At 41.0% G+C, this 23,906-nt stretch overlaps 1 protein-coding gene across 1 annotated transcript; it reads right to left on the bottom strand.

Moving 5' to 3' along the window:
- Nucleotides 1-5,024: 5,024 nt before the first annotated feature.
- Nucleotides 5,025-22,170, bottom strand: TCTN3 (tectonic family member 3). The gene is given in 15 exon segments (XM_080640004.1): nucleotides 5,025-5,216; nucleotides 5,219-5,431; nucleotides 8,212-8,349; nucleotides 12,005-12,158; nucleotides 12,678-12,772; nucleotides 13,205-13,309; nucleotides 14,653-14,778; nucleotides 17,850-17,930; nucleotides 18,510-18,545; nucleotides 19,037-19,152; nucleotides 19,241-19,349; nucleotides 19,584-19,711; nucleotides 21,089-21,207; nucleotides 21,526-21,649; nucleotides 21,821-22,170. Coding segments are annotated over 15 exon segments (1,815 nt in total). The 5' UTR covers nucleotides 22,071-22,170; the 3' UTR covers nucleotides 5,025-5,195.
- Nucleotides 22,171-23,906: the final 1,736 nt, after the last annotated feature.

Below are 23,906 nucleotides of genomic sequence, written 5' to 3'. Positions count from 1 at the left end.
AATGATGGCTGGAAAAAAGGCTCCATCAGGGGACATGGAGCATAAAGGAAGAGCTTATAGCACTTACTACTGAAAGTGGGAGGGTGAGAAGGGAGGAGGGGTCCCTGTAAATTTGGTGGTGCTGTAGTACACTGAATTAGGAAACATGAGAGGAGCCATTCTTTTGGGGGAAGGATGAGAACACGTGTTGTTCTGAGCACTGTGGGTTTGAAGTAGGGTGAGGGATACAAAAGAAATGAAATTGTCCTCCAGTAGTTTCATTCAGTACCTCACCTTTTCTTTTAAGAGTCTCGTCATGAACTTAGAACAAATAAGGCAACTGTGAGTATAGCTAAAGCCATTAGGGACAGAAGCCTTCTCCACTCAGGAAGTCCTGTCCTTAATGTGTTCTTAACCCACATATGGTGATTGCTTGTCTGCCTTCCCTGCTAGAATTTAAGATCCTGAGAGCATGAAAGTATATTCTTGGCACATAATAGACACAATATACATTTGATGAATGAATTTAATTTCGTTGGGCTTAGTTTTCTCAAATAAGAAATGGTCTAATAACACTGTCCTTATCTATTGTATATACTTGGCTAAAGGGTTGTTAAGAGGATCAAAAATGAAAATCTTTAAACATCGTACATTTTTCCATTTCATTTAGTACTGTTGTCTTATTTTCACTATTAACATTCTACTCCAGTAAAGTGAGAGGAGTGCGCTATGTGACTATGGATGGGAAAAATCAAATGCCAGAATCATTAGCTAGGAAATGATTCAGTCATGGTATCCTTCCTGCATGTGATTTTTATTAAAAAGTGATTTTTTTGTTTTTGGTTAATCCTCATGTGAGGATTTCCCCCCAATGATTTTTAGAGAGAGTGGGAGAATGAGAGAAAAATATATCGATGTGAGAGACACACATCAATTGGTTGCCTCCATGCGCCGCAACTAGGGCTGGGGATTGAAACTGCAACTCAACTACATGCCCTTGACTAGGAATCAAACCTGAGACCCTTTGGTGTGCAGGCTGACACTCTAACCACTGAGCAACATCAGCCAGGGCAAAAGTGATTCTTTTTTTTATCGGAGGAATTAAACTTTTGCCTCAGCAAATGGTAATAGGGCTGGACAAGACTAGAGAGTCGTGTAGGAAGTGGACTATTTAGAATCTATAATAATAAAAGTGTAATATGCAAATCGACCGAACAACTGAACAGCAGAACAACCCGTCTGGATGACAATGCTTTGACACCCACTGGTGCCAGGCCAGCCAAAGTTGGTGGGATCCAATTGGTCAGTGGCCCGGCCATTGCCCCACGATTGCCCTGCAGAGGGAGGCCCAGGGGGTGTGTGGCAGCAGACAGGGGGGCAACGCCAGGCCAAGGCAGATGTTGGTGGGAGGTGGGAGGTGGGGCCGCGAGGCAGCCGGGGCTGCGAAGGCCTACCCTTGCATGAATTTCGTGCATCAGGCCTCTAGTTGGACTACAAGAATGCAGGAATGAGGGCTGCCTCGTTACATGCTATAAAGTACTAGGTTTAAGTTATCCAAGTCTTAGCTTCTTTAGTTGTTAATAATGGAATGTTATTCAAACAAGGCAATTTACTGAAGGAGGATTTATAGTCTCTACAAGCAGGAGGTAAAATGGATCTCATAATAGGTGGGTATAAGGAACTGGATGTTAGGAACTAAGACTGTCCCCATCTCTCAGTCTCTTATTTACATTTCTCTGCACATCTGCTTCTTTTTCCTCCTTTGAAGATAGACTCTTCATTAGTGAATATTTGGTGGAGAATGGCTTCCTCAATCCTAAAATATTCTTAGTACCTATTCCTGACTGACTTCTAGACTTAGTCCCAGTTCCAAATTCCTGGAGAGAAAATCTTACTGGCCTAACCGGTCCAAGACTCCATTTCTGGTGAAATCAGTGGTGGCAGGGAGAGCAGGGGGCACACAGGTTATGTGAACACTAAGCTGAACATTGAATGATGGGAATGCTTAGAGACAAGGTGTTGTAGTGTACCTCAAATCTCACAAAGGACGCCTCAATCAAGAAGTCGAATTATGGAGTCATTTATTAAAGGCCGGTGGCTTACGAGGGGGCAATCAGCACTCCAAATCTCGCAGCCCCAAAAGGTTCGCCACATCTGGCTTATATGCAGAATATCACAAAGGTATCGATTACATCTTTGGGTTTGGAATGAGGAACCTGGTTTGCACAAAGCAGTTACAGAAGCAAAATTGAGCAAGTTAGCTATCTATAAAGACTAAGTATAGTTTTGGGTCTACGGATCACTGAATCAACAGAAACACATTATCTGAAGCCACTGAGGCAATTTAGAATAATTGTGCTGTCCTGGTCTTGGGACCACTGAGTCAACCGAAACGCATTATCTGTAGCTACTGAGACAATTTAGGATAATTGTGCTGTCCTGGTTCCCAGGTACAGAAGAATGTGCTTCAATAACCAGTAAGATCACAATCAATGGGATATTCAAACCACCAAGGAGTACTCAATCAATTGGGATAACATATGTAAGTTCAGAAAATCAAAATAACCTTTCTATTGTTTTAGCAAGCAAGTAAGTACAGAACCCAAGACAGCAGGGTTAAAGTTAAAAGTTAAAATTGCAGTTTCTACCTGAGATGATTGCTACCATACTTCAAAGGAAGTAGGCTAGGTTAGTAGATGTATTATATGAATTGGCAATGACAGGGCAAACCTTTAAATGAACCAGTTTCAACACACTATGCAACATCACTTTGTAGTTTCACAAACTATACATCTAGGCTATACGCAGGCTATACATCAGAAGCACCAGGAAAGCTTTGGATAAATACAGATTCCAAGATTCCCCCACTTTCCACCAGTGAATTAGAATCTCCAGGGCCATGGCCCGGGATCAGCAGTTTAATGAAACATTCCCAAAGATTATGATGTGTCTGCTTTATGTTGTTGATTTATTGATGATAGCCATCTGACAGGTGCAAGGTGATATCTCATTGTGGTTTTAATTTGTATTTCTCTGATGATTGGTGATGTTAAGCACCTTTCCATGTCTGTTAGCCATCTATATGTCCTCTTTAGAGAAGTGTCCACTTAGGTCCTTTGCCCATTTTTAAATTGAATTGTGTGTTTTTTTGGTGTTGTGAGTTTTTTATAAATTTTGGATATTAACCCCTTATCACGTCTCATTGGAGAACATGCTCTCCCTTTAGTGTGTTGTCTTTTCATTTTGTTGATGGTTTCCTTTGCTGTGCAAAAACTTTTTATTTTGATGTAGTCCCATTTGTTTGTTTTTCCTTGCCTCAGGAGATATATCAGAAAAAAATATTACTAAGAGAAATGTCCAAGATTTTACTGACCATGTTTTCTTCTAGGATTTTTATGGTTTTGAGTCTTACATTTAGGTCTTTAAATCCATTTTGAGTTTATTCTTGTATATGGTGTAAGAAGGTTGTCTAGTTTCATTTTTTTGCATGTATCTGTTCAATTTTCCCAGTACCATTTATTGAACAGACCATCTTTATCCCCTTGTATGTTCTTGCCTCCTTTGTCAAATATTAATTGATCATATAGGTGTGAGTTTATTTCTGCGCTTTCTTTATCTGTACCATTGGTCTACATATGTCTGATGGTGAGGATGTGGAGAAAAGGGAATCCTTGTGCACTGTTGGTGGGAATGCAGATTGGTGCAGCCACCATGTAAAACAGTATGGAAGTTCCTCAAAAAAAAAAAAAAATTAAAAATGGAATTGCCTTATGACCCAGCAATTCCACTTCTGGGTATATCCAAAGAAACCCAAAACACTCATTTGAAAGAATATATGCACCCCTATATTCATTGCAACATTTACAATAGCCAAGCTATGGAAGCAACCCAAGTTCCTATCTATAGAGGAGTGTGTAAAGTGGTGGTACATTTATACAATGGAATATTACTTGGTCTTAAAAAGGAATGAAATCTTACATTTGTGACAGCATAGATGACCTGAAGGGCTATGCTAAGTGAAATAAGTTAGTCAGAGAAAGACAAATACCATATGGTTTCACTTATACATGGAATCTAAAGAGCAATATAAATGAACAAACAGAATAGAAACAGACTCATAGATACCGAGAACAGACTGATGGATGCCAGAGGGGAGGGTATTGGGGAACTGTGTGAAAAGGTGAAGTTTGTGTTGTTGTTTTAAACCCTCATATATGTAAAAAAATCATCACGAGGCAGACCATGTCAGTTAACTTGTGTGTGCTGCTGGGATTCGGACAATTGAGCTCTCAATCAGTTTTATTTCTCCACCACAGTGGAGGAAAGGAAAAACACAAGTAGTAAGGATCACTTCCTAGTAGGAAAGGGGGCTGGGATTCTACATTCATTTTGGAAACTGTAGAAATAATTGCTTGCCTGGGAAGACTGGCCCAAGGGAGTAGGGAGGAGCCTGGTAAAATATATAGCCAGTAGTTTTCTGTTCTGAACAGTCAGCTTCTTTGAAGTCCAGAGGGCAGCTATTCCCAAGTTCACGTGGGGGACGATAGGACCATGCTCCTTTTTTTTTTTTTTAATATATTACTTTATTGATTTCTTTATTGATTTCAGAGAGGAAGGGAGAGGGATAGAGAGATAGAAACATCAATGATGAGAGAGAATCATTGATCGGCTGCCTCCTGCACGCCCCCTATTGGGGATCGAGCCTACAACCGGGCATGTGCCCTTTGCCGGAATCGAACCTGGGACCCTTCAGTCCGCAGGCTGACGCTCTATCCACTGAGCCAAACCGGCTAGGGCGGACCATGCTCCTGTTGATGTTGAGCCCAGCTGTGCCTGTGAGCAGATGGAGACGGTTTGCAAACCTTTAGTCAGGCATCACACACTGAAGGGCTGGAGGAAGGGCTCATTGCACTCTTTCCTGCTTGAGGAGTACAGAACTTGATGTGTAGCTGGTATGCTGTAGGTTATATACCAGGTACTCAATTTTTGGAGCAGATCTTTGCAACTGACATTACTGCAGCATGTTCAAGTTCTAAGCAGAGAGCTAGGATGAACAAGGTATTTTTATTGCTTTCCTAAAATCTCTTCTCTCATGTACAAAGGCTCCTTCAGTTAAGTCCACTCTTCTCCTAAATGCTCTCTGGTCATTAGCCAACACAAGTAGGCTGCCGTAGGACTTCCCATAGGGAAATTAAAATCCGATTCCTCTCCTTTTGTTACTTAGTCTCTAGGCTAAGAGAATTCCAAGGAGTAAGAGACACAGGATAAGGGCGGGAGAGACTGAGCCTTTCTGAGAGTCTGCTCCTTTGCTGAAGGCCACTTTGAAAGGAAAGAAGAAGTCGAATGGCAATTTCCAGTTGGTTCTGGGTTGGCCCCGTGGAGTCTCTGGCTTCTGGGTAATGTCCACAAAGGTCACAGTAGTTGTCAAAGACGTTTCTGTTACCTGGGAATCCTGCAGGAAGAAAGTCCATGACAGGTCTGCACTTGGTACCAATTTAAATAGCCCTCTACTTGACTTTTTATAACTTTCCCTGCAGAAAGACCAAAACCAAATTGCTCTAAGCAAGATACACCTTTTTCTCACATTGGTCCTATGTAATTTTCTATGAGACACAAGAAATGAATTTCTCAGCAACAGTCCATGACACCAGAACTGTGAACAGTTACACCTACCTAAAGACTGACTCTAGCTTCCCCCAACTTGGGAACTGCCTGATATCAGAGAGGCCAGATGGCAAAACTGCTGTGACATGCTTAGCAGCTCTACCTTATCAGGTTCCAAGAGGATCCAGGCTCACAAAGGGAAAGGAGGCTAAACCTAAAAGCCTCCAGAGACTAGAGCAAGCAAGTCTTTGTAGAACCCTGAAAGACTCAGTAACAGGAGATAACAGGGAGGCAGGGAAGAGGTAGGGACAGAACATGGTTACTGAATGGGACTCCCTCCATGCAAACAAGCAACAACCTCTTCCGCACCTCGAGAAGAGACTGGACAATTCAAATCAGAGAAATTCTGGATTTAGAGATGTTGGGCATAAAGAAGGACTGAGTGAGGCACAGAACTAAAAATAAGGAAATTACTCTTGTGTAATGAAATACCTTTCCTCATCTAATTCCAAAATGTTGACAGATGGTCTTACAACTATACCGTTCAGTAGGGAGGGCCTTTTTCTGAAGAAAATTAGTAGTTCCACAAAAAGACACAAAGATATGGACAGCTGGCAGTTTCACAATGTTTTGGTCAATGACAACCACGTATATGATAATGGTCCCATTAGATTATAATGGAGCTGAAAAATTCCTATTGCCCAGTGATGTAGCACTTATAAAGTCATAGCACAACAGATTACTCTCACATTTGTGGTAATGCTGGTATAAGCAAACCTAGTGCGCAACTAACTGTACCTCAAGGCCACACATCAGTCTGTCTCACTCATGATCCCAGAGCTTTCGGTCTTAATAGCTTACTCTTTTTCTTTTTCAGTAGCATCTGTGTAAGAACCCACATTTATTCATACATAAAAACAAGGTGGTCTCAAACACACTTGAAAATATACAAAACTTTTTTAGTCCTGTATTTCAACATAATGCAATGAGAATAACTTATTATGAGTGTATCTCTGTTTTCTTAGTCCTCATAAAGAACAAGATTTCTGAGGTAAGTTCAGTGTGTTATATTTGAATTCTAAAGTCTAAATTTTTTCTATTTACATTTAAAAATTATGTATAAGCAAAATTTGAAAATTCACTGTTTAGCATGAGCAGCAAGAACAGTGAAAAAATAAGAACAAAAAATGAAACCAAAGAAAAAACAACCTCAATCAAAGTCCAGTTAACTCACTTCTTTTACTAGTATCAAGACAACAAAAGGCACATGGCCAAGTCAGCCCATTTCTTTTAGTAGGGAATCAGTTATCACATATGGTTGATTTATTTATTTTATTTCTACCTTAACCTACAATATTTTATGATGTCTACTTCAGAAATTGCTACCAACAATCCTGTTTTAACATTTTGTGAGATTTTAGGGGATTTTTTTTTCTTCAATTCAGTTTATATGCAGCGAAACCCGTTTTTCCCAAATAAGATTTACTTTGTAACAACATGAAAAGTTTGCATTTTGTTTGGCTTTGGTAATAAAAAGTACATCATATGTATGTATATATGTATATATATATATGTATTACTATATTACATTTTTGTAATCTCCATTTTTAAACCATTATATGTAAATCTGCATGTTGAATCATTTCAAATAAAAACTCATTTATAATAATAAAAGCGTAATATGCTAATTAGACCAGATGACCTTCCGGACGAAGCCGGGCTGAGAGGGAAGCCCGGGTCCCAGGTGCCTGCTGGCGCCCAGAGGGAAGCTGGGTCCCAGGTGCCAGAGGGAATCCGGTGCCGGCAGCCAGGGGAAGGAAGGCCTACTCTTACACAAATTTTGTGCATCGGGCCTCTAGTTATCAGAGAAAAAGCTGTGGATACCACCTCTTTGATTTATGTTTTGTAGATACATATTTCATACTATGAACTAGGACACATTCCTCTTTGACTCAGGTTTGTAACTCATTATTGAGTTGTAAGAGTTCTTTATTCTATATACAAGAACTTGGCCAGGTACGTATATTGCAAGTATTATTCCCTAGTTAGTGGTGTTTTGTTTTGTTTTTGTCTTTTTATTTCATTTTAACTTTTTCATTGAAGTATAATTTATATACAATAAAAGGTACACATCTCAAATGTTCAGTGTAATGAGTTTTGACAGTTGTATATGCAACTAGACCACCAACTTACACTATACACAAGAATAAACACAGATAAAAGACTGTAAGTTATGAAAGCATAACAATCCTAAAAGAAAACATAGGCAGTAAAATCTCAGACATCTCTCAGAGCAAAAGGCTCAGAGACTCAAGTGTGTAACTGTCACATTGAATATATAGTTATGGAAAATTATTTTCTGTGGTTGAATCAACCAATATAGTAATAGTGGTATGATAATTTAAAAGAAACTAACCTACACTATAGTCTGGGTTCAGGATATTAAAAAATCAGTAACCAGGCAGGGAGGATCTACTTGAAAGTAAATTGTGTCAGCTCACTCTAACCAAGCATTGGCTGGTAGCATAAATTGTCTCTCAGGAGTCAAAAATTATATAGGCATCAAATGGCTGATAAGATAGTCTAGGCTTTGCAAGGATTAGTGGTCCTTTATGAGCCATGACTTACCTTTATGGACTGACACTGGTACAGGAATCGTGCTCCTGACACATGAGCTTGTGGGTTGGACTGGAGGCCTATGTATGCCCACAATACCTGGATCTCCAGGGACACTGGTATCACACAGCAAGAAGTGCAATGTGTAGCCTGCAGAAGGGTAAAGAAGCATCTGCTTGAATTTCTGATGGCTACCTATAAATCCACCACCATGCACTGAGTAGCCATTACTTCTTAAACATTGTACGTTAACAGAGAAAGCAATGTGGCGTAGAGAACACGAAAGTTCACATAGACTGTATTACTATCCTTGATCTTAGGAAAATTAAAATTCTAAAATGGAAATTACTAATATGGAGATTCTAAAATGTAAGCCCATTTACAATGGCTATAAGAAGTGCTCAGTGTGCCCAGCTGGAGTGGCACAGCTGGTTGGAGCATCGTCCCGTCCACTGAAAAGTGGCTGGTTCAATTCCTGGTCAGAACACGTACGGAAGGCAACCCATTGATGCCTCTCCCCCTCTCTCCAAGCATGTCCTCAGGTGAGGATTAAGAAAATAATAAAAAAGAAGTGCTCAGTGAGTGGTGTGCAGTCAGTATTGTGGAATGCCAGAAGAAGAAGAAACAGCCATTTCTGGTTGAGGATGGAACTGGGATGAGTAATATGTGACCAAGAAATGGCGATTAAAGGAAAATTCAGGTAGAGAGATGGCATATAACAAGGTATACAACTAGAACAGCACATGATGCCAGGGAGGGACATCATTGATTAATGTGAATCCTAGTTACTGAGTGTATTGTATGTGCCTGGAATGTTCGAGGCACTGGCCTCAAGCAGACACTTGACTGAAGCAAAGGATTGAGCACAGGAGCAGTGAAAGGTTAAGGAAGAAGGCATTTCAGTGATTATGAAGTCCAACCAAATAGTCTGACTCTTGGAGGATTAATTCTAAGATGCAGGAAGGATTGATGGAAGTGAGTGCTTTAATCAGTAGGTTACTGTAACTTAGCAGATACAAACTATCCTCAAATATGCTTTGTGCTTTTCTAGCTTCATACTTTTTTATAGTGAGGTTCAGATATAGGCAATAACATGTATAAACTAGGAGCAGGAGAAGACAGGCCATGTTTATGTTTATTAAGTAACTGTAAACTGTTTTGTAAGTGGCTGCACCATTTTGCAGTCCCACCAACATCTGAGGGTTCCAATATCTCCACATCCTTGCCAACACCTGTTATCCATCTTTTTAATTATAGACATCCTAGTGGCTGTGAAGTGTTATCTCATCATGGTTTTGCAATTTTTTAATGGCTAATGAAGTTGAATATTTTTTCATAAATTTGTTCCAAATACTTTTAAACAGTTTTCTTTTCTTGGAACATTTTCCCATGTTGTCAAATGCTTTTTAGAAATGTGATTTTAAGATGTAGACTTAAGAGAGTAGTTCCACTATAATCTCAATCCAACCCCTTCCTATATTCAGCCACGTAGCATCCAAAATCCACACTCCCTCAGTATAGCTTTGAAGTTTAAGAGAACTCAATTTGACTTCAGTTGCCTAAAGGCTGGATCAATACATGTGTTTACTTATCCCCCAAATCTCCTCAAAAGGAAAGAAGTATATAAGGAATAAAGTCAGAATAGTGCTGAGAAAGGGAAAAATAACACTTTAAAAATAATCTCTAAGGGGAAAGGTCTTTCAAAGTCTGAACTAAAACGCCAAGGTAAAAAAGAAAAAGGACTGATAAGTTTCACAACATAAAAGTCAACTTCTGCATGGCAAAAAACACCATAAACAAAGTCAAAAGACAAGTGACAAACTCAGGAAAAAAATATGCAAATCAAATCATAGAAAAGAACTCATTTCTCAAATACGCAAAGATTTCCTGTAAGTCATAGGACCAATAATTCAATAAAAATGGGCAAGGGATAGATATAGATCACAGTGAAGAAAACACAAATTGTTCAACCATATGTCAAAATACTCAACCTTATTCATGGAGAAAAATAAAACTACATTGGAATGCTATTTTCACTTTAGAAGAGCGAAGCTTAAAAAATTCAAAAACACAGTATTGATGTAAGTTTGGGGTAACAAGCAGTCTCATGGATGGATGGAGGGACTATAAATTGCTATAACCTGTATAGAGAATAAATTGGCAGTACTTATTAAAGCTTTAAATGCCTATACCCTTTGATCTAGAAATTCTTACTTCTAGGATTTAACACATAGGTTTATTCTCACATGTATGATGTGGTAACCTGAATGAGGTTATAAAATGCCACATTGTATATAATAGCAAAACTCGAATGTCCACCCATAAAACTGGTTAAATAAATTATGGTTCATCTGTACTTTTTGAAATTTGCAAGCCAAGTGTATGTATTACTTATACAGAAAAATAAATAATTTACATTTTTAAATAAAAAGAAAATTAAAGGTACAGCAAACTAAAGTGAGGAGGTAGGGGGTAGGCAAAAGAGGAAGAAAATAAAAGAACACAGCAAATTTCTTTATTTTAGTCAGACTGCAGTCAAGAGAACTCATCTAGTGGGCCACCCAAAAAAGTAAAAACATAACAGCTGGATGAGGTGACTTTAGGGGCAGGGGGTGTTGAGGTTTTTACTTTTAATTTAATACTATTCTACATGGCATGAGAATTTCTGACTTGGTAATGTATTGTTATTAAATGTAAAAATACAAATTTTATAACAGGAAGAACATAATTTCAACCTCAAAGAAAGAATCTGTGCTGACCAAATATTCAGGAATGCAAGAATATTTGAAATATATATGTAATATATTTTTCTCTTACAATGAGGAAGATTGATTTTTAAAAATATTTTTATTGATTTCAGAGAGGAAGGGAGAGGGAGAGAGAGATGGAAACATCAATGATGAGAGAGAATCAATAATCAGCTGCCTTCTGCACGTCCCACCCTGAGGATCAAGCCCGCAACCTGGGCATGTGCCCTTGACCAGAATCAAACCTGGGACCCTTCAGTTTGCAGGCCGACACTCTATCCACTGAGCCAAACCAGCTAGGGCAGTACGTTTGATTTTGAACTACCTCCAAATTTTTCTCTAAGGAAAATAAGTTATATATAAACCTAACCAGAAATAATGACATCAAATGGGCATGATTTCTTATATTCTTACTAGAGGCATGGTGCATGAATTCGTGCACAAGTGGGGTCCCTTGGCCTGGCCGGCAATTGGGGGTGATCAGGGCCAATTAGGGCCGTCTGGCCCAGTGCCAGTCGGGCCAGCCAACTGGGGGGAGGGACCACGAGAGGTTGGCTGGCCGCAGGAGGTTGGCTGTGGGAGCGCTATGACCACCAGGGGGCAGCCCCTGCGTTGAGCGGCTGCCCCCTGGTGGTGAGTGCACATCATAGCGACTGGTTGTAACGGTCGCTTAGGCTTTTATATACATAGACTAGGGCCCGGTGCACGAATTCGTGCACAGGAGGGGTCCAGCCAGCCCGTCCCAATCGGGCCGGGCTGGCTGGGGGGAAGGGACATGGGAGGTTGGCTCGCCAGCCCGCCCTCAATCAGGGTATGGGGGGGCAATCAGGGTTGGGGCCGGCCAGGGGGAGGGGCTGTGGGCGATTGGCCAGCTAGCCCCACCCCCTGGTCGAACTCCCGGTTGAACTCCTGGTCGAACTCCCAGTTGAGGGGACAATTTGCATATTAGCCTTTTATTATATAGGATGATAACCACATTATCTATGGAAATAGGGCTGGTTTTAATTTAAACAAAATGGGGATACGAGTCCCGGTCAGACAGGTATTTCTCTCCTTACTGAAACACTGCAGTTCCTGCTGAGGATCCGGGTCCACTCTGCCTTTTGAGCTGGGTCAGCGTTACCAAAGATGGCAACATGCTCTGGTCTGGGCCTTCCGTGAAGAGTCTGGTACATGTCTTGTTGCAAGTGGCCGCAGTCCACCTTTTTCAGCCTGAAATTAAACATCGTGGAGGCTGCAGTCCAATGCTAACTTAATAATGTAACCATATTAGCATATTAATCCAAATATTATAAACTAGAGGCCTGGTGCACAAAATTAATGCACTGGGGTTGGGGGGGGGTCCCTCAGCCTGGCCTGCGCCCTCTCGCAGTCTGGGAGCCCTCGCCAGCCGTGAGCCCGGTTTCTGGTTGAGCAGCGCTCCCCCTGTGGGAGTGCACTGACCACCAGGGGGCAGCTCCTGCGTTGAGCGTCTGCTCCCTGTTCAGTCGATTGGCAAATTAGCCTTTTATTATATAGGATAATAGTAAAAAATGAATTGAAAGGAAAAAATCTTTGGTAAGTATAGAGGACTGTCAGAAAACTCTTAGCATTATGAATATCATTTAGATTCTAAGACTATTCCTAACTAGCAGTCTCTGAACTCTCATTCAAAATATAAAAGTTACCATATCAACATAATCCCTAGATAGAGACAAAATTGTGGGAAATGATGTGGAAGCAATGAATTACCTGAGTTTGCATCCAGACAATGCATTCACCCCAAATTGTACTTTGTGTCTCCTGACAGAGCAAGTTCCATCACCCTGGCTCTGCAAGAGGGTCATCTGAGGTAGAAAGTGATGGTTAAGGAGGTCATAACAGAAGAAAAGTAGGCAGCCTGGAAAATGTATGCTCTTATTGTTTCCTTAACACCACTTATGTTTTAGTAATATCATGGTATTGTTCAGGTCATAATTTGTTTTCTTCTTCTAGTAATTAAAAAGCACACAGAGATAGTGTTTTTCCAAAAATGGTTAATCACACACCAGCATATAAATACCTCATTAAAAATCAGTCATGATCTTCACCTTCAGCCAGTCTAAGATGTTTTAAAGCCTTTGGTCGTATCACCATTTGAGAATCCACTGTATTAATGGCTTGGTAAAGGAAGTCTTGGATACCTAAAAAAGGGGGACTGCAGAATTGTAAAATCCAAAAGATCAGCAGATGCAGCTTTTCTCAGTCTGCAACAGGCCACTCAGCTCCAGAAAGGATACAGAGTGACTTATGTCACCAGTTAGAGCCAAGAGTGGCTTCCCAACAATATAGCCAGGATTCCCACTTCTAGGACCAGGAAGGGAAGTGGCTGTGCTCTGAAAAGCCTGCAGAAAGAGTAAAAGAAAGTCACTTATGGAGGAAGCATGCTCTCACACCTTCCACTGCTTGACTTCACACCCTTCCTTAAGTTAGCTGCACTGGGGGCTTCCTACCACAGTGTAGGATTTTGCAAAAATTTCTATTCCAGTGACTTCCATTTTTATCCCCTGCAGTAAATCCTGAGTGATCTGAATATTGAAATTTACTATATAAATTCACTGTATGGCACTGCTACCAAGGGTTACAAGCAAAGATCTAGCAACCCTGTTTTTAAAAAATTACTATCAATTTAGGTCTATGTTCAGCCTGGCTGAAAGGAGAAATATAATTTATAAATATATTTTAATTAGCTATAGATGTTCCAGAAATGAACTCTGAGAGATGAGACCTGGTTGATCACCTGGAGGCAGAGCTGAGGAAAAAACTGGACTCGGCAAGGTTCAAAAAGTAGCAGCAGGCCCTAACCGGTTTGGCTCAGTGGATAAAGCGTCGGCCTGAGGACTCAAGGGTCCCAGGTTCGATTCCAGTCAAGGGCATGTACCTTGGTTGCAGGCACATACCCAGTGGGGAGTGTTCAGGAGGCAGCTGATCGATGTTTCTCTCTCATCAATGTTTCTAACTCTCTATCCCTCTCCCTTTCTCTCTGTAAAAAAATCAATAAAATATATTAAAAAAAAAAGTAACAGCAGAAGAAAGCCAAAGGTGGTGATCAAGATTGGAAACTTAGGTTAAGTGGGGAACGACTAAAACACTGAATGCCATTTACATTTTTGACAACATTCATAAATACACATAGACACAATTCATGCTCACTGTAAGCACGTAAGCTCAAATAATACAGAAATATAAAATGTGAAAAAGTATCTACTGAGTGCACAGAAATATGAAAAAAGCTAGTTAAAGAATTTCTGTGGGATGATGGCTGAGTTTATGATTCAAAATGACTATTTAAAAAAGAGTTTGGATTTGACATTGAATTCCTGCTTTGCTGGGGGCCAAATAGAGAATCAGAGAACATGTTAATGAACAGGCATTGCTGAATCCCTATCATTGTAGTTAAATTATGGCATACTACATGTTGAGGCCTCTTGCACAGTGAACACCAAGTGTGCTCTATGGTTCCCTGGGCTTTGACTCTGTGCTACAGCAATGGCTGTTCTTTTCCCCTGTAGTGAAGGGATTATTAATCCTTTTAAATGTATTCAGGAAGTCAGCACACTATAAAAGAAATGCCTCAACTGACAGACTGAAGTAGGCCTTCATATTGTCACTCTATTTCACATGTGTTACAGACGCAGAGGAACTATATTCCTTCCCCCTCTACCACCTATAGGAGAAGGGCCCTTACCCTGAAGCGAATGATGAACTGTTGCTGTAAGGAAGCGCCTGGCTCAACAGTCAGGTTGGTTTGTCCAAAACTGACAGAGACCTTCTGGATTCCAAAAGTCCCATTGGTCTCTATCTCATAGATGACCTGCAATACAAAAGCAGAATCAATTAATAAAGATTATTTAGTGGGCCAATTATGTTTAATTTAAATTTTCTGTCTTTAAGGGTTTTATTATAAATGAATGAGGGTACAGCATGGTGACTACTATGAACAAAATTGTATATTTGAAAGTTGATAAAAGAGTAGATCTTGAAAGTTCTCAATGCAAGAAAAAAATTTGTAACCGTGTGGTAATGGTCGTTAACTCACAACTGTAAATCTGTTTTTGCCCACCCCATTACATATATCAAATCATATTGTACATCTAAAACTAATTCAATATTATATGTTAATTATACCTCAATTAAAAATATAGCTATATGAGGGAGAATAAACAAGTAGTCTTAAAAACACACGAGAATAGAGACTGGATAGAGCTCTTAAAAGATCCATGGGAGAGGTGAGTTTTAAGATTTGAAAGGGAAGAAAAAGAAGTTTTGATTGTGTGCAGAGGAAGGTGAGAAGAAGCACAGGCAAGTGAATGGAAACCTGGTTTACTTGGCTGTCCCATGTCTGAGGATGAGGAGAAATAGTAGCTGGAGTTGGAAGTTATAAGCAATTGATCCTTAGATTTCTGAACATAGTCTTGAAAGTTCCGCTTTAAGATAACTTTTACTTCTGTAGGTTGATTAGAAGAGAGAATAAGAGGAAAAGTTGATTAGTCTACTTCAGATTTCCAGATGATACTGACTTTGCTAACAGAAGAAAACATGGTCAGTAAGAACCCTAAGAGACTGCATATCAACAGAGGAGTCAGAAATACTCTTAATGTTCACAACACGCAATACTGGAGGACAGTAGCAGTGGAAAAGACTGAAACATGGTAGGGAGGAAGGGGATTGGCTCAATTCTTGACATGTTAATTTTCAGGTAATGCACAAAACTTCATGTGGGGTCAGTGTGGTACTGAAGATGAGGCACCTCAGTAATGGTGATCAACATTCATCAACCTAGGAAAGGAAACAAAGATGGCGGCATAGGTAAACACCTAAACTGCTGCCTCGCACAACAATTTTAAAACTACAACTAAAAGACAAAACGGACATCATCCAGAACCACAGGAAGGCTGGCTGAGTGGAAATTCTACAACTAGAAGGGAATAGAAAAGCACACTGAGACTCAGAGGAACTGCAGAAGGCAGAGGAAAGGAGGTGCGCACAGAGAGGACTGGCAACTCAGTACACAGCTGGCTTTCTCAATTGGGAGGGAGACAAAAGCTCCCGACTGCTCTGAACTCCAGTTCCGGGCGAGACTCTGGAGACCCAGACACATTCGGGGAGAAACTGGACTGTCTGCCTGCGGGCAAAACTCAAGGGCGGCTTTCTCTCAGAGGTGCTTGCAGAAATTACCACGGGACACCAAGACCCAGGGGCCTTTTAGGGCAGGGCTCACGGGAAGCCATTGCTGTCTGCTCTGCCCTGAGACTCTGCCCCATCCAAGCTGAGCACAGAGGCTTTTGCAAGTCTTATCTCATAAGGGTGTCTCCAGCACAGAAGTTCTCCCAGTGTGGACACAGCTGATCCTCACAGCCAATTGGCCTGGAGGTCAATTCCTCCCAGTGATACCAACACAATCAAGGCTTAACTACAACAAGACTGTGCACCCAGCCCACAAAGGGGTGCACCAACAATGTCCACCTCAGGTTAACTGGGGAGGCTAAGCCACTGGGCCCTAGAGGACACCTAGCACACAAAGCCACTCTATCAACTCAGGGAGGCAGCCAAAATGCGGAGACAAAGAAACAGGTCACAAATGAAAGAAATGGAGGAAAGCAAATGACTGGATATAGGGTTCAAAACCACGGTTATAAGGTTTTTCAAGAATTTTCTAGAAACCACCGATAAATTTAATGAGACCCTCGAGGATATGAAAAAGAACCAACTAGAAATTAAGCATACACTGACTGAAATAAAAAATAATATACAGAGATCCAACAGCAGACTAGAGGATCACAAGAATCAAGTCAAAGATGTGAAATACAAAGAAGCAAAAAACACCCAACCAGAAAAGCAAAAAGCAAAAAGAATCCAAAAATATGAAGGTAGTGTAAGGAGCCTCTGGAACAACTTCAAGCGTACCAACATCAGAATTATGGGGGTGACAGAAGAAGACAGAGAGCAAGATATTGAAAACCTATTTGAAGAAATAATGACCGAAAACTTCCCCCACCTGGTGAAAGAAATAGACTTACAAGTCCAGGAAGCGCACAGAACCCCAAACAAAAGGAATCCAAAGAGGACCACACCAAGACACATCATAATTAAAATGCCAAGAGCAAAAGACAAAGAATATTAAAAGCAGCAAGAGAAAAACAGTTAGTTACCTACAAGGGAGCACCCATACGATTGTCAGCTGATTTCTCAACAGAAACTATGCAGGCCAGACGGGAGTGGCAAGAAATATTCAAAGTGATGAATAGTAAGAACCTACAACCAAGATTACTCTACCCAGCAAAGCTATCATTCAGAATTGAAGGGCAGATAAAGAGCTTCACAGATAAGAAAAAGCTAAAGGAGTTCATCACCACCAAACCAGTATTATATGAAATGCTGAAAGGTATTCTTTAAGAAGAGGAAGAAGAAGAAAAAGGTAAAGATAAAAATTATGAACAACAAATACATATCTATCAACAAGTGAATCTAAAAATCAAGTGAATAAAAAATCTGATGAACAGAATAAACTGGTGAATATAATAGAATCAGGGGCATAGAAAGGGAGTGGTCTGACAATTCTCGGGGGGAAAGGGGTGTGGGGGGTGTCGGGGGTGCGGGAAAAGACTGGACAAAAATCGTACACCTATGGATGAGGACAGTGGAGGGGGGGAGATAAGGGCAGAGGGTGGGGTGGGAACCGGATGGAGGGCAGCTATGGGGGTAAAAAAGAGGAACAATTGTAATAATCTGAACAATAAAGATTTATTTTAAAAAATAAATAAAAAATAAAAATCAATGAAAAATATCCTTGGGTGAGGATTAATAAAATAAAAACAATTTAAAGCCAAAAACAAAAAACCAAAAAACATTCATCAACTCAGAACCTGAGGTCAGCATCCCTACCTGGGAAACAGCATTCTGACAAGTGTTTCCAGCCAACAGAGGAGAACCAGCCTGTGAGACAAGTGTTACAGGAACCTGGAACTAGCAAGGGAAAGAAGCAAATCAACTAAAATTGAAAGCAGCATTTTCTCTTCTAGCTACATATCATGCTAAAATGAGTATTTTTCATTTTGACCATCAACTTTCTTTCCCCTTCCACTGCCAGCCTACAACTTAAGTCCAAGTCATTGTCATTCTAAGTCAGCACATCTCAAAACATATTTCTGAGAACATTGATTCAATTAGATATAAACATATTTCTGAGAACACTGATTCTATTAGAAATAAAATAAAATTCCATGGTCAATTAAGTTTTATAAATACTATATTTGATACCTGCCTTTTAGAGATTAAGCCTATTAAAGACTCCAAGAAGTCCACCCTAAATATAGTGTTTAACTCAGTATTTCCCAAACTTATCTAACAACCTTTTGAATTCTTTATTCATATGATACTTATTAGTCATATAGAACACATGGAAAACATTGTTTTAGATTCACACTTAACATTTTGATACATTACAAATACATTTTCTTTCACATTATAATCAAAACTGAAATTGCCTCAGATGCAAAGGGACCAAATATTCACTTTACTTTTTCCTGATGAGCAGCATCTTACCTTCATATTCTGCAGATCAGTCATACCTCTTGGCACCTAGAATAAGAGAAAAGCAAGAAAATGAGTATGCACATATCTTAGAGAAAATCTCCAGGAACTTGAGTTTTCACATTTGGGGGGGAAATAAATCAACATATTACAATCATTTGTTCCTCTCTTCTACCTGACTCTTCTTTACACTAAACACCAGGAGAAAGCTGAAGGGAGGCTGGATGGACTGTGATGCCCATCTACTCTGAGCTCTACTGAATGACAAAAGCAGAAGTTTTGATGAAATAGTGAGATGTCACCCTTCTCACTCTCCCTAGCCAATCCCATTAGCTAGGAGGTTGAAAATCTCTAACCATGGCTATATAGCCCTAATTCTTTCATCTTTCTTCATGCAACAGGACTTCCAGGTCCTCTGTTTTTTATGTAGCACTTGGGCATTCTGACTTCCAAGTTAGTGCTTTGCCCACAACCCAGCAGTGGGCAGCATGTTGACTTTAAACTCATAGCACTGACAGTGGGAGAGAAGGGATACCCACCTTCAAGACTGTGAAGTTGTAGTAAGAGACAGCATTGAGGGCTGGATCTAAGGTGCAGCTGTTTGCCAGGTTCTTGAAGAAACGGACACAGGTTGTACTTTTACTCTCCAAGAAACCTTAGCGCACAAAAAATTAAGGGGGTGGTAAATGAGAAAGCCTATTCTAACTTGAAGAAAAAGGTTGGCACTTCTGCTCTGGACTCACCTGCAGGATTGCTCTCGATACAGAGTCCCCCAGCTCCAACTCCTGCAGGCTGCCTCAGCAAGCTTAGTACAGACCACTTGGATAAGTAAGTCAAAATGGGGTCCCCAGCCTGAACAAAGCATAGCAGAAATTTATTCACAATAAAAGTGGACAGAAGTCCACCAGGAACTAAAAAAGCAGAAACAAAAATTAATTCAGCTTGTTAATGTGGACAACACTGCCCTCCAAAAGAACTGACAACTGTTTACCTAACTGCAGCGGGGTACCTCAGAGATACCCAGTCAGTTGTTGGCTATAAGGGAAAAATTAAACCAAACAATTCCGTCCCCTTCCCCAGGCTTACCCTGTAAAAAGGTGGTGGCGACTGCGTTTGGAATGTTGAATCGAATGGTTTGCCTCCAAACTCTGTAGCTGGGGTCTGGAAGTTGGATGCATTGACTGTTTGGGGCTTCTGGAAATAGTTTAATTTTGCTAAAATGTGTTTAGAAATAAAAGGGTTTTAGATAAAAGCAAAATATTTATTTTTAAATAGCTTGCATGCCAAGTAACTAATATTTTTATCGAGGCATAATATATACACAGTAAGCTTAAGTATACAAACGCAGTAATCTTAAGTGTAAACTCAAAAGAATTTTTACAAATCTACATAATGTTATTACTACTACTCAGATTTAAGTTATAAAACATTTTCCCAGAAGGTTCCCAATCAATACTCCACCTTGAGTTAACAATTCTGATTTCTATCACCTTCCTATTTATTTGTAATCTGTTAAATGAATTATTGTTTTAGTGTTAATATCAGAGATAAGAATGTAGCCAACACAATGGAAAACAGTATGGAGGTTCCTAAAAAAATTAATAATAGAGTTACCACTTGACCCAGAAACCCCACTTCTGGGTATATAATCCATCCTTTCTAGATTCTGGTAATTTACCTTGGGAGACACGATGTTTATATAAACAGAACAATCCTAAGTATCCTATAGTTTCCAAGGGAATGACTCTCAGGTGTTGTTGGGGAAAGAAAGTTCAAAACTACTGGTCCAGAGCAGTAGCAGGATGGCATAGGAGGCAGGAAGGGAGATCAAAAGCAAGGGAGACCAGTTGGATGCTATTGCAATAGCTCTGGAACAGGAAGGCTGGGACTAGAAGGCAGTGGGAGATTTAGAAAGGATGTGGCAGCCACAGCTAATTTGTTAGAGCTATCCTCAGCAAATTTCCAAGTCTATTTAAAAACCTTAATGATAACAACCACCTCTCATTGCTATTGCACTCTAATGTTAACAGAGCACTTTCACATCCAGGGTTAGTATTATTATTATTATTGCTTATTTTGCAATTGAAGAAATGAGACTGGAAATGCCAAGGGATCTGCCCAAGTTTGAGCAGCTAGTAAGTAAATGGCAAGGCTGAGATCCGACTCTAATGCTCTTTCTCCTACATTGTTGCTTCATAAAATAAAAACAAGGTTGGTATATAGGTCATTTTCAAAGACATTCATTCATGTACTATTTGGTGCCTCCTATGTATCACTTACTGGAGATTCAATGAGAGCCTTCAAGGAGATTGTATCAAGTAGGGGAATAGAATCTACCTGTAATTATCAGGGCCAACAGGGATGATTGAAATTAAAGTTCTGTATGGGTTTTCTGACCCATAGCCAAGAGGGTATTTAAAAAGTGCAAATGTTCACTAATAAGAGAAAGAGAGGGGGGCAGATAGAGAGGAGGATGATAGAAATTCTCAAAGGACAAAAAAAAAGTTTAAAAACAAAACAAAGAAAGAAAAGTACATAGACAAAACTTTCAAGAAATGTTAGGCAATAACAACCAACACGCTTCTACTCACAGTTGTTCACATGGACACAAAACTGCTTAACTCCATTTAAATCCATGAAAACTCTTGAAGGAAATGGGGAATTACTCCTGAAGATAAGGGAGTTGTCCACACAAACCCAACTTGAAGACCTGCGAAGAAACGGGATGAAAAATATACATTTAGAAGCACAGGGCTAGGTCCAAACAAGGTTGCCCCATAGATGTCAGTCAGATGCCAAAGAATGACTCTTTGGGCAGCCACGGGACAACACGAAGGTCCTAGTCCACTGGACAGCCCTGCTCTAAAGATTCCGAAGAGCAATGTCACTTCTGGGAACAACCGAGGCAATCCCACTTACAGTGGAAATGAGGGAGGAAGGCAGGAAGGATATCTCTTCCTACTTCCAACTATGACCTGTTCTAGGGCTCCCATCCCCTTTAGGGCTCAACCTGCACAAATCAGCTCACCTCACGCTTCCTGGTAGGCAGAAGGAGAAAACTGTTCTCGGATGGAGAAGATAGCAGTCTCTGTCGCAGCAGCAATTTATATCGCAGGTGCCAGGAGTCAAGTCACAGACACAGATCGGTAAGACTACGAAGGGACAACATAAAGTAGAGCGAAAGGGATGAGGATCCCTAAGTTCTTCCAAGTGCGAATTCCCCTCTTCTGACAGCCCCAAACCTCACTTTGTAGCAATTCACTTTGTTCACAGAATTTTAGATCTACGCCTGTAGTTTCCATCCCCACATTTCCTCCCCTCACCTGGGAAGAGGTCCACGGCCCCATTTTCAGGCGCTGCAGGGGTCCCTAGAGTAGGGAACACCGAAGAGGTCCCAGGCACAGCCCACGGAGTTTCAGTCCCCTCCGAAGAGGTTTGAAGGGTCCCGCCCTGCGAGCCTGGCCCCGAGGAGGTGGGCACTGGCCCTGACGGGGAGGAAGAAGGTTGAGGACGGACGCCCTCGGGGTCCAGCAGGAAGAACACCTGCAGTAGCACGAGCGGCGAGGTGTACATGGGGCAGCCGAGAACCCCAAGTGTTTACAGTGGGTTTCGGCGGTCACCAGGCGCGTCGCTAGGGGATGGAGGGGGCTGAGGAAAGCAGTCGCATAGCGTCTGACGTCATCGTGTCTGCATCTGCTCATTGGTTCATGGTGACGGCTGAGCTCTCTTCAGCCAATAGAAAGCGGCGTTGTTACAGCTCTTTCGGCATCGTTTAGTGTGCGCCCTCCTCCTTAGGCCAGGCCCCGCCTCCGTCGCTTGGCAACCGCCAAACTTGCGAAGGAGCCCTCGCCCCTTTCTCCGCTAGGTGACAGTAGAGGTTCAGCGGAAGGACCAGTGCCGCCGGGCGGGGCGGGCTTCGCGGCCCAGAGGCCTGAGCCCTTCCTTTGATGAAGGGGAACCCCAGAGTGTGGAACCAGAATTGCATATCTTTTCCCCTCGGATTCTAAGCAAGGATAATTCTATGAAGGAAAATACAGCAAAGATACATACCTTAAAAAAAAGAGTCTCATCTAAATTTTGTATTGGGGGATGGGGACTGGGGGGTGGTGGAGAGAATATATTAGAAAGATTCAGTTCCTTAAATTTTAACACTGAGAAATTACTGAAACATATCAACCTCAATAAAGGTATGAAATCATTAAATGTCGATGGCATATTTGTTACTGCAAAAAATAGAGAAGGGGGTTGAAAAATGGAGTGTGGGGGAAATGTGAGAAGATAGAGAAGGAGTAAGGAAAGGAGACATTTTCTAGGAGATGAAGAGAAAATAAGATTCAGGGATGGAAATAGCCAAGGGATGGAGAAGAAAACTTACTTTTTGCGATTACAAACCGCTACTTTTTGTAGCCCTCTTTGGGAAATGTGTGCCTCTTCTGATTTTCTAGAGCAACACCGCCAATAGAACTTCCTGCAATGTTGGAAATGTTCTTCTATCAGGGGTCCTCAAACTATGGCCCGCGGGCCACATGCGGCCCGCCGAGGACATTTTTTTTTTTTTTAAATAATGCTGTTTATCTCAGCTCTTCTTTTTTTTTTTTAATATATTTTATTGATATTTTACAGAGAGGAAGGGAGAGGGATAGAGAGTTAGAAACATCGATGAGAGAGAAACATTGATCAGCTGCCTCCTGCACACCTCCCAATGGGGATGTGCCCGCAACCAAGGTACATGCCCTTGACCGGAATCAAACCTGGGACCTTTCAGTTCTCAGGCTGATGCTCTATCCACTGAGCCAAACCGGTTTCGGCCGCCGAGGACATTTATCCGGCCCGCCGGGTGCCGCTGCCTGTCCTGCTTAGCAGCGGACTTGTCCCGGACCCGCAGTGCGCATAGGAATTTGTTCATAGTTTGTTTATTTTTTAAACTATAGTCCGGCCATCCAACGGTCTGAGGGACAGTGAACTGGCTCCCTGTTTAAAAAGTTTGAGGACCCCTAAATATATCTGCACTTTCGATATAGCAACTGCAGGCTCTGTGTGGCTTCTGCGCACTTGAAATGTGGCTACAGTGACTGAGGAGCTGAATGTAAAATTTTTCATTCTAAGTTGAATAACTACATGTGACTAGTAGCCACCATGTTGGATAGTACAACTGTAGATAATCAAAATCTTGCTCCAGCTAGGCAAAGTGTTTCCTCAGTCCGCCCAGTTCTTACATCTGGATTATTTCCATGGCTTGGTTTTCTGATATAGATTAAGGCCTGATAAGAGTTATCTTAAATATAGTACACTTAGCGAGAGAAACCAAGATGGCGGCATAGGTAAGCACCTAAACTGCTGTCTCGCACAACAATTTCAAAACTACAACTAAAAGAACGGACACCATCCAGAACCACAGGAAAGCTGGCT

The sequence above is a fragment of the Plecotus auritus genome (assembly GCF_963455305.1).
Source record: "Plecotus auritus genome assembly, chromosome: 9".
NCBI lineage: Eukaryota > Metazoa > Chordata > Mammalia > Chiroptera > Vespertilionidae > Plecotus > Plecotus auritus.
The sequence above is the reverse complement of the archived record's forward strand: the minus strand, read 5'-3'. Positions and strand labels throughout refer to the sequence as shown.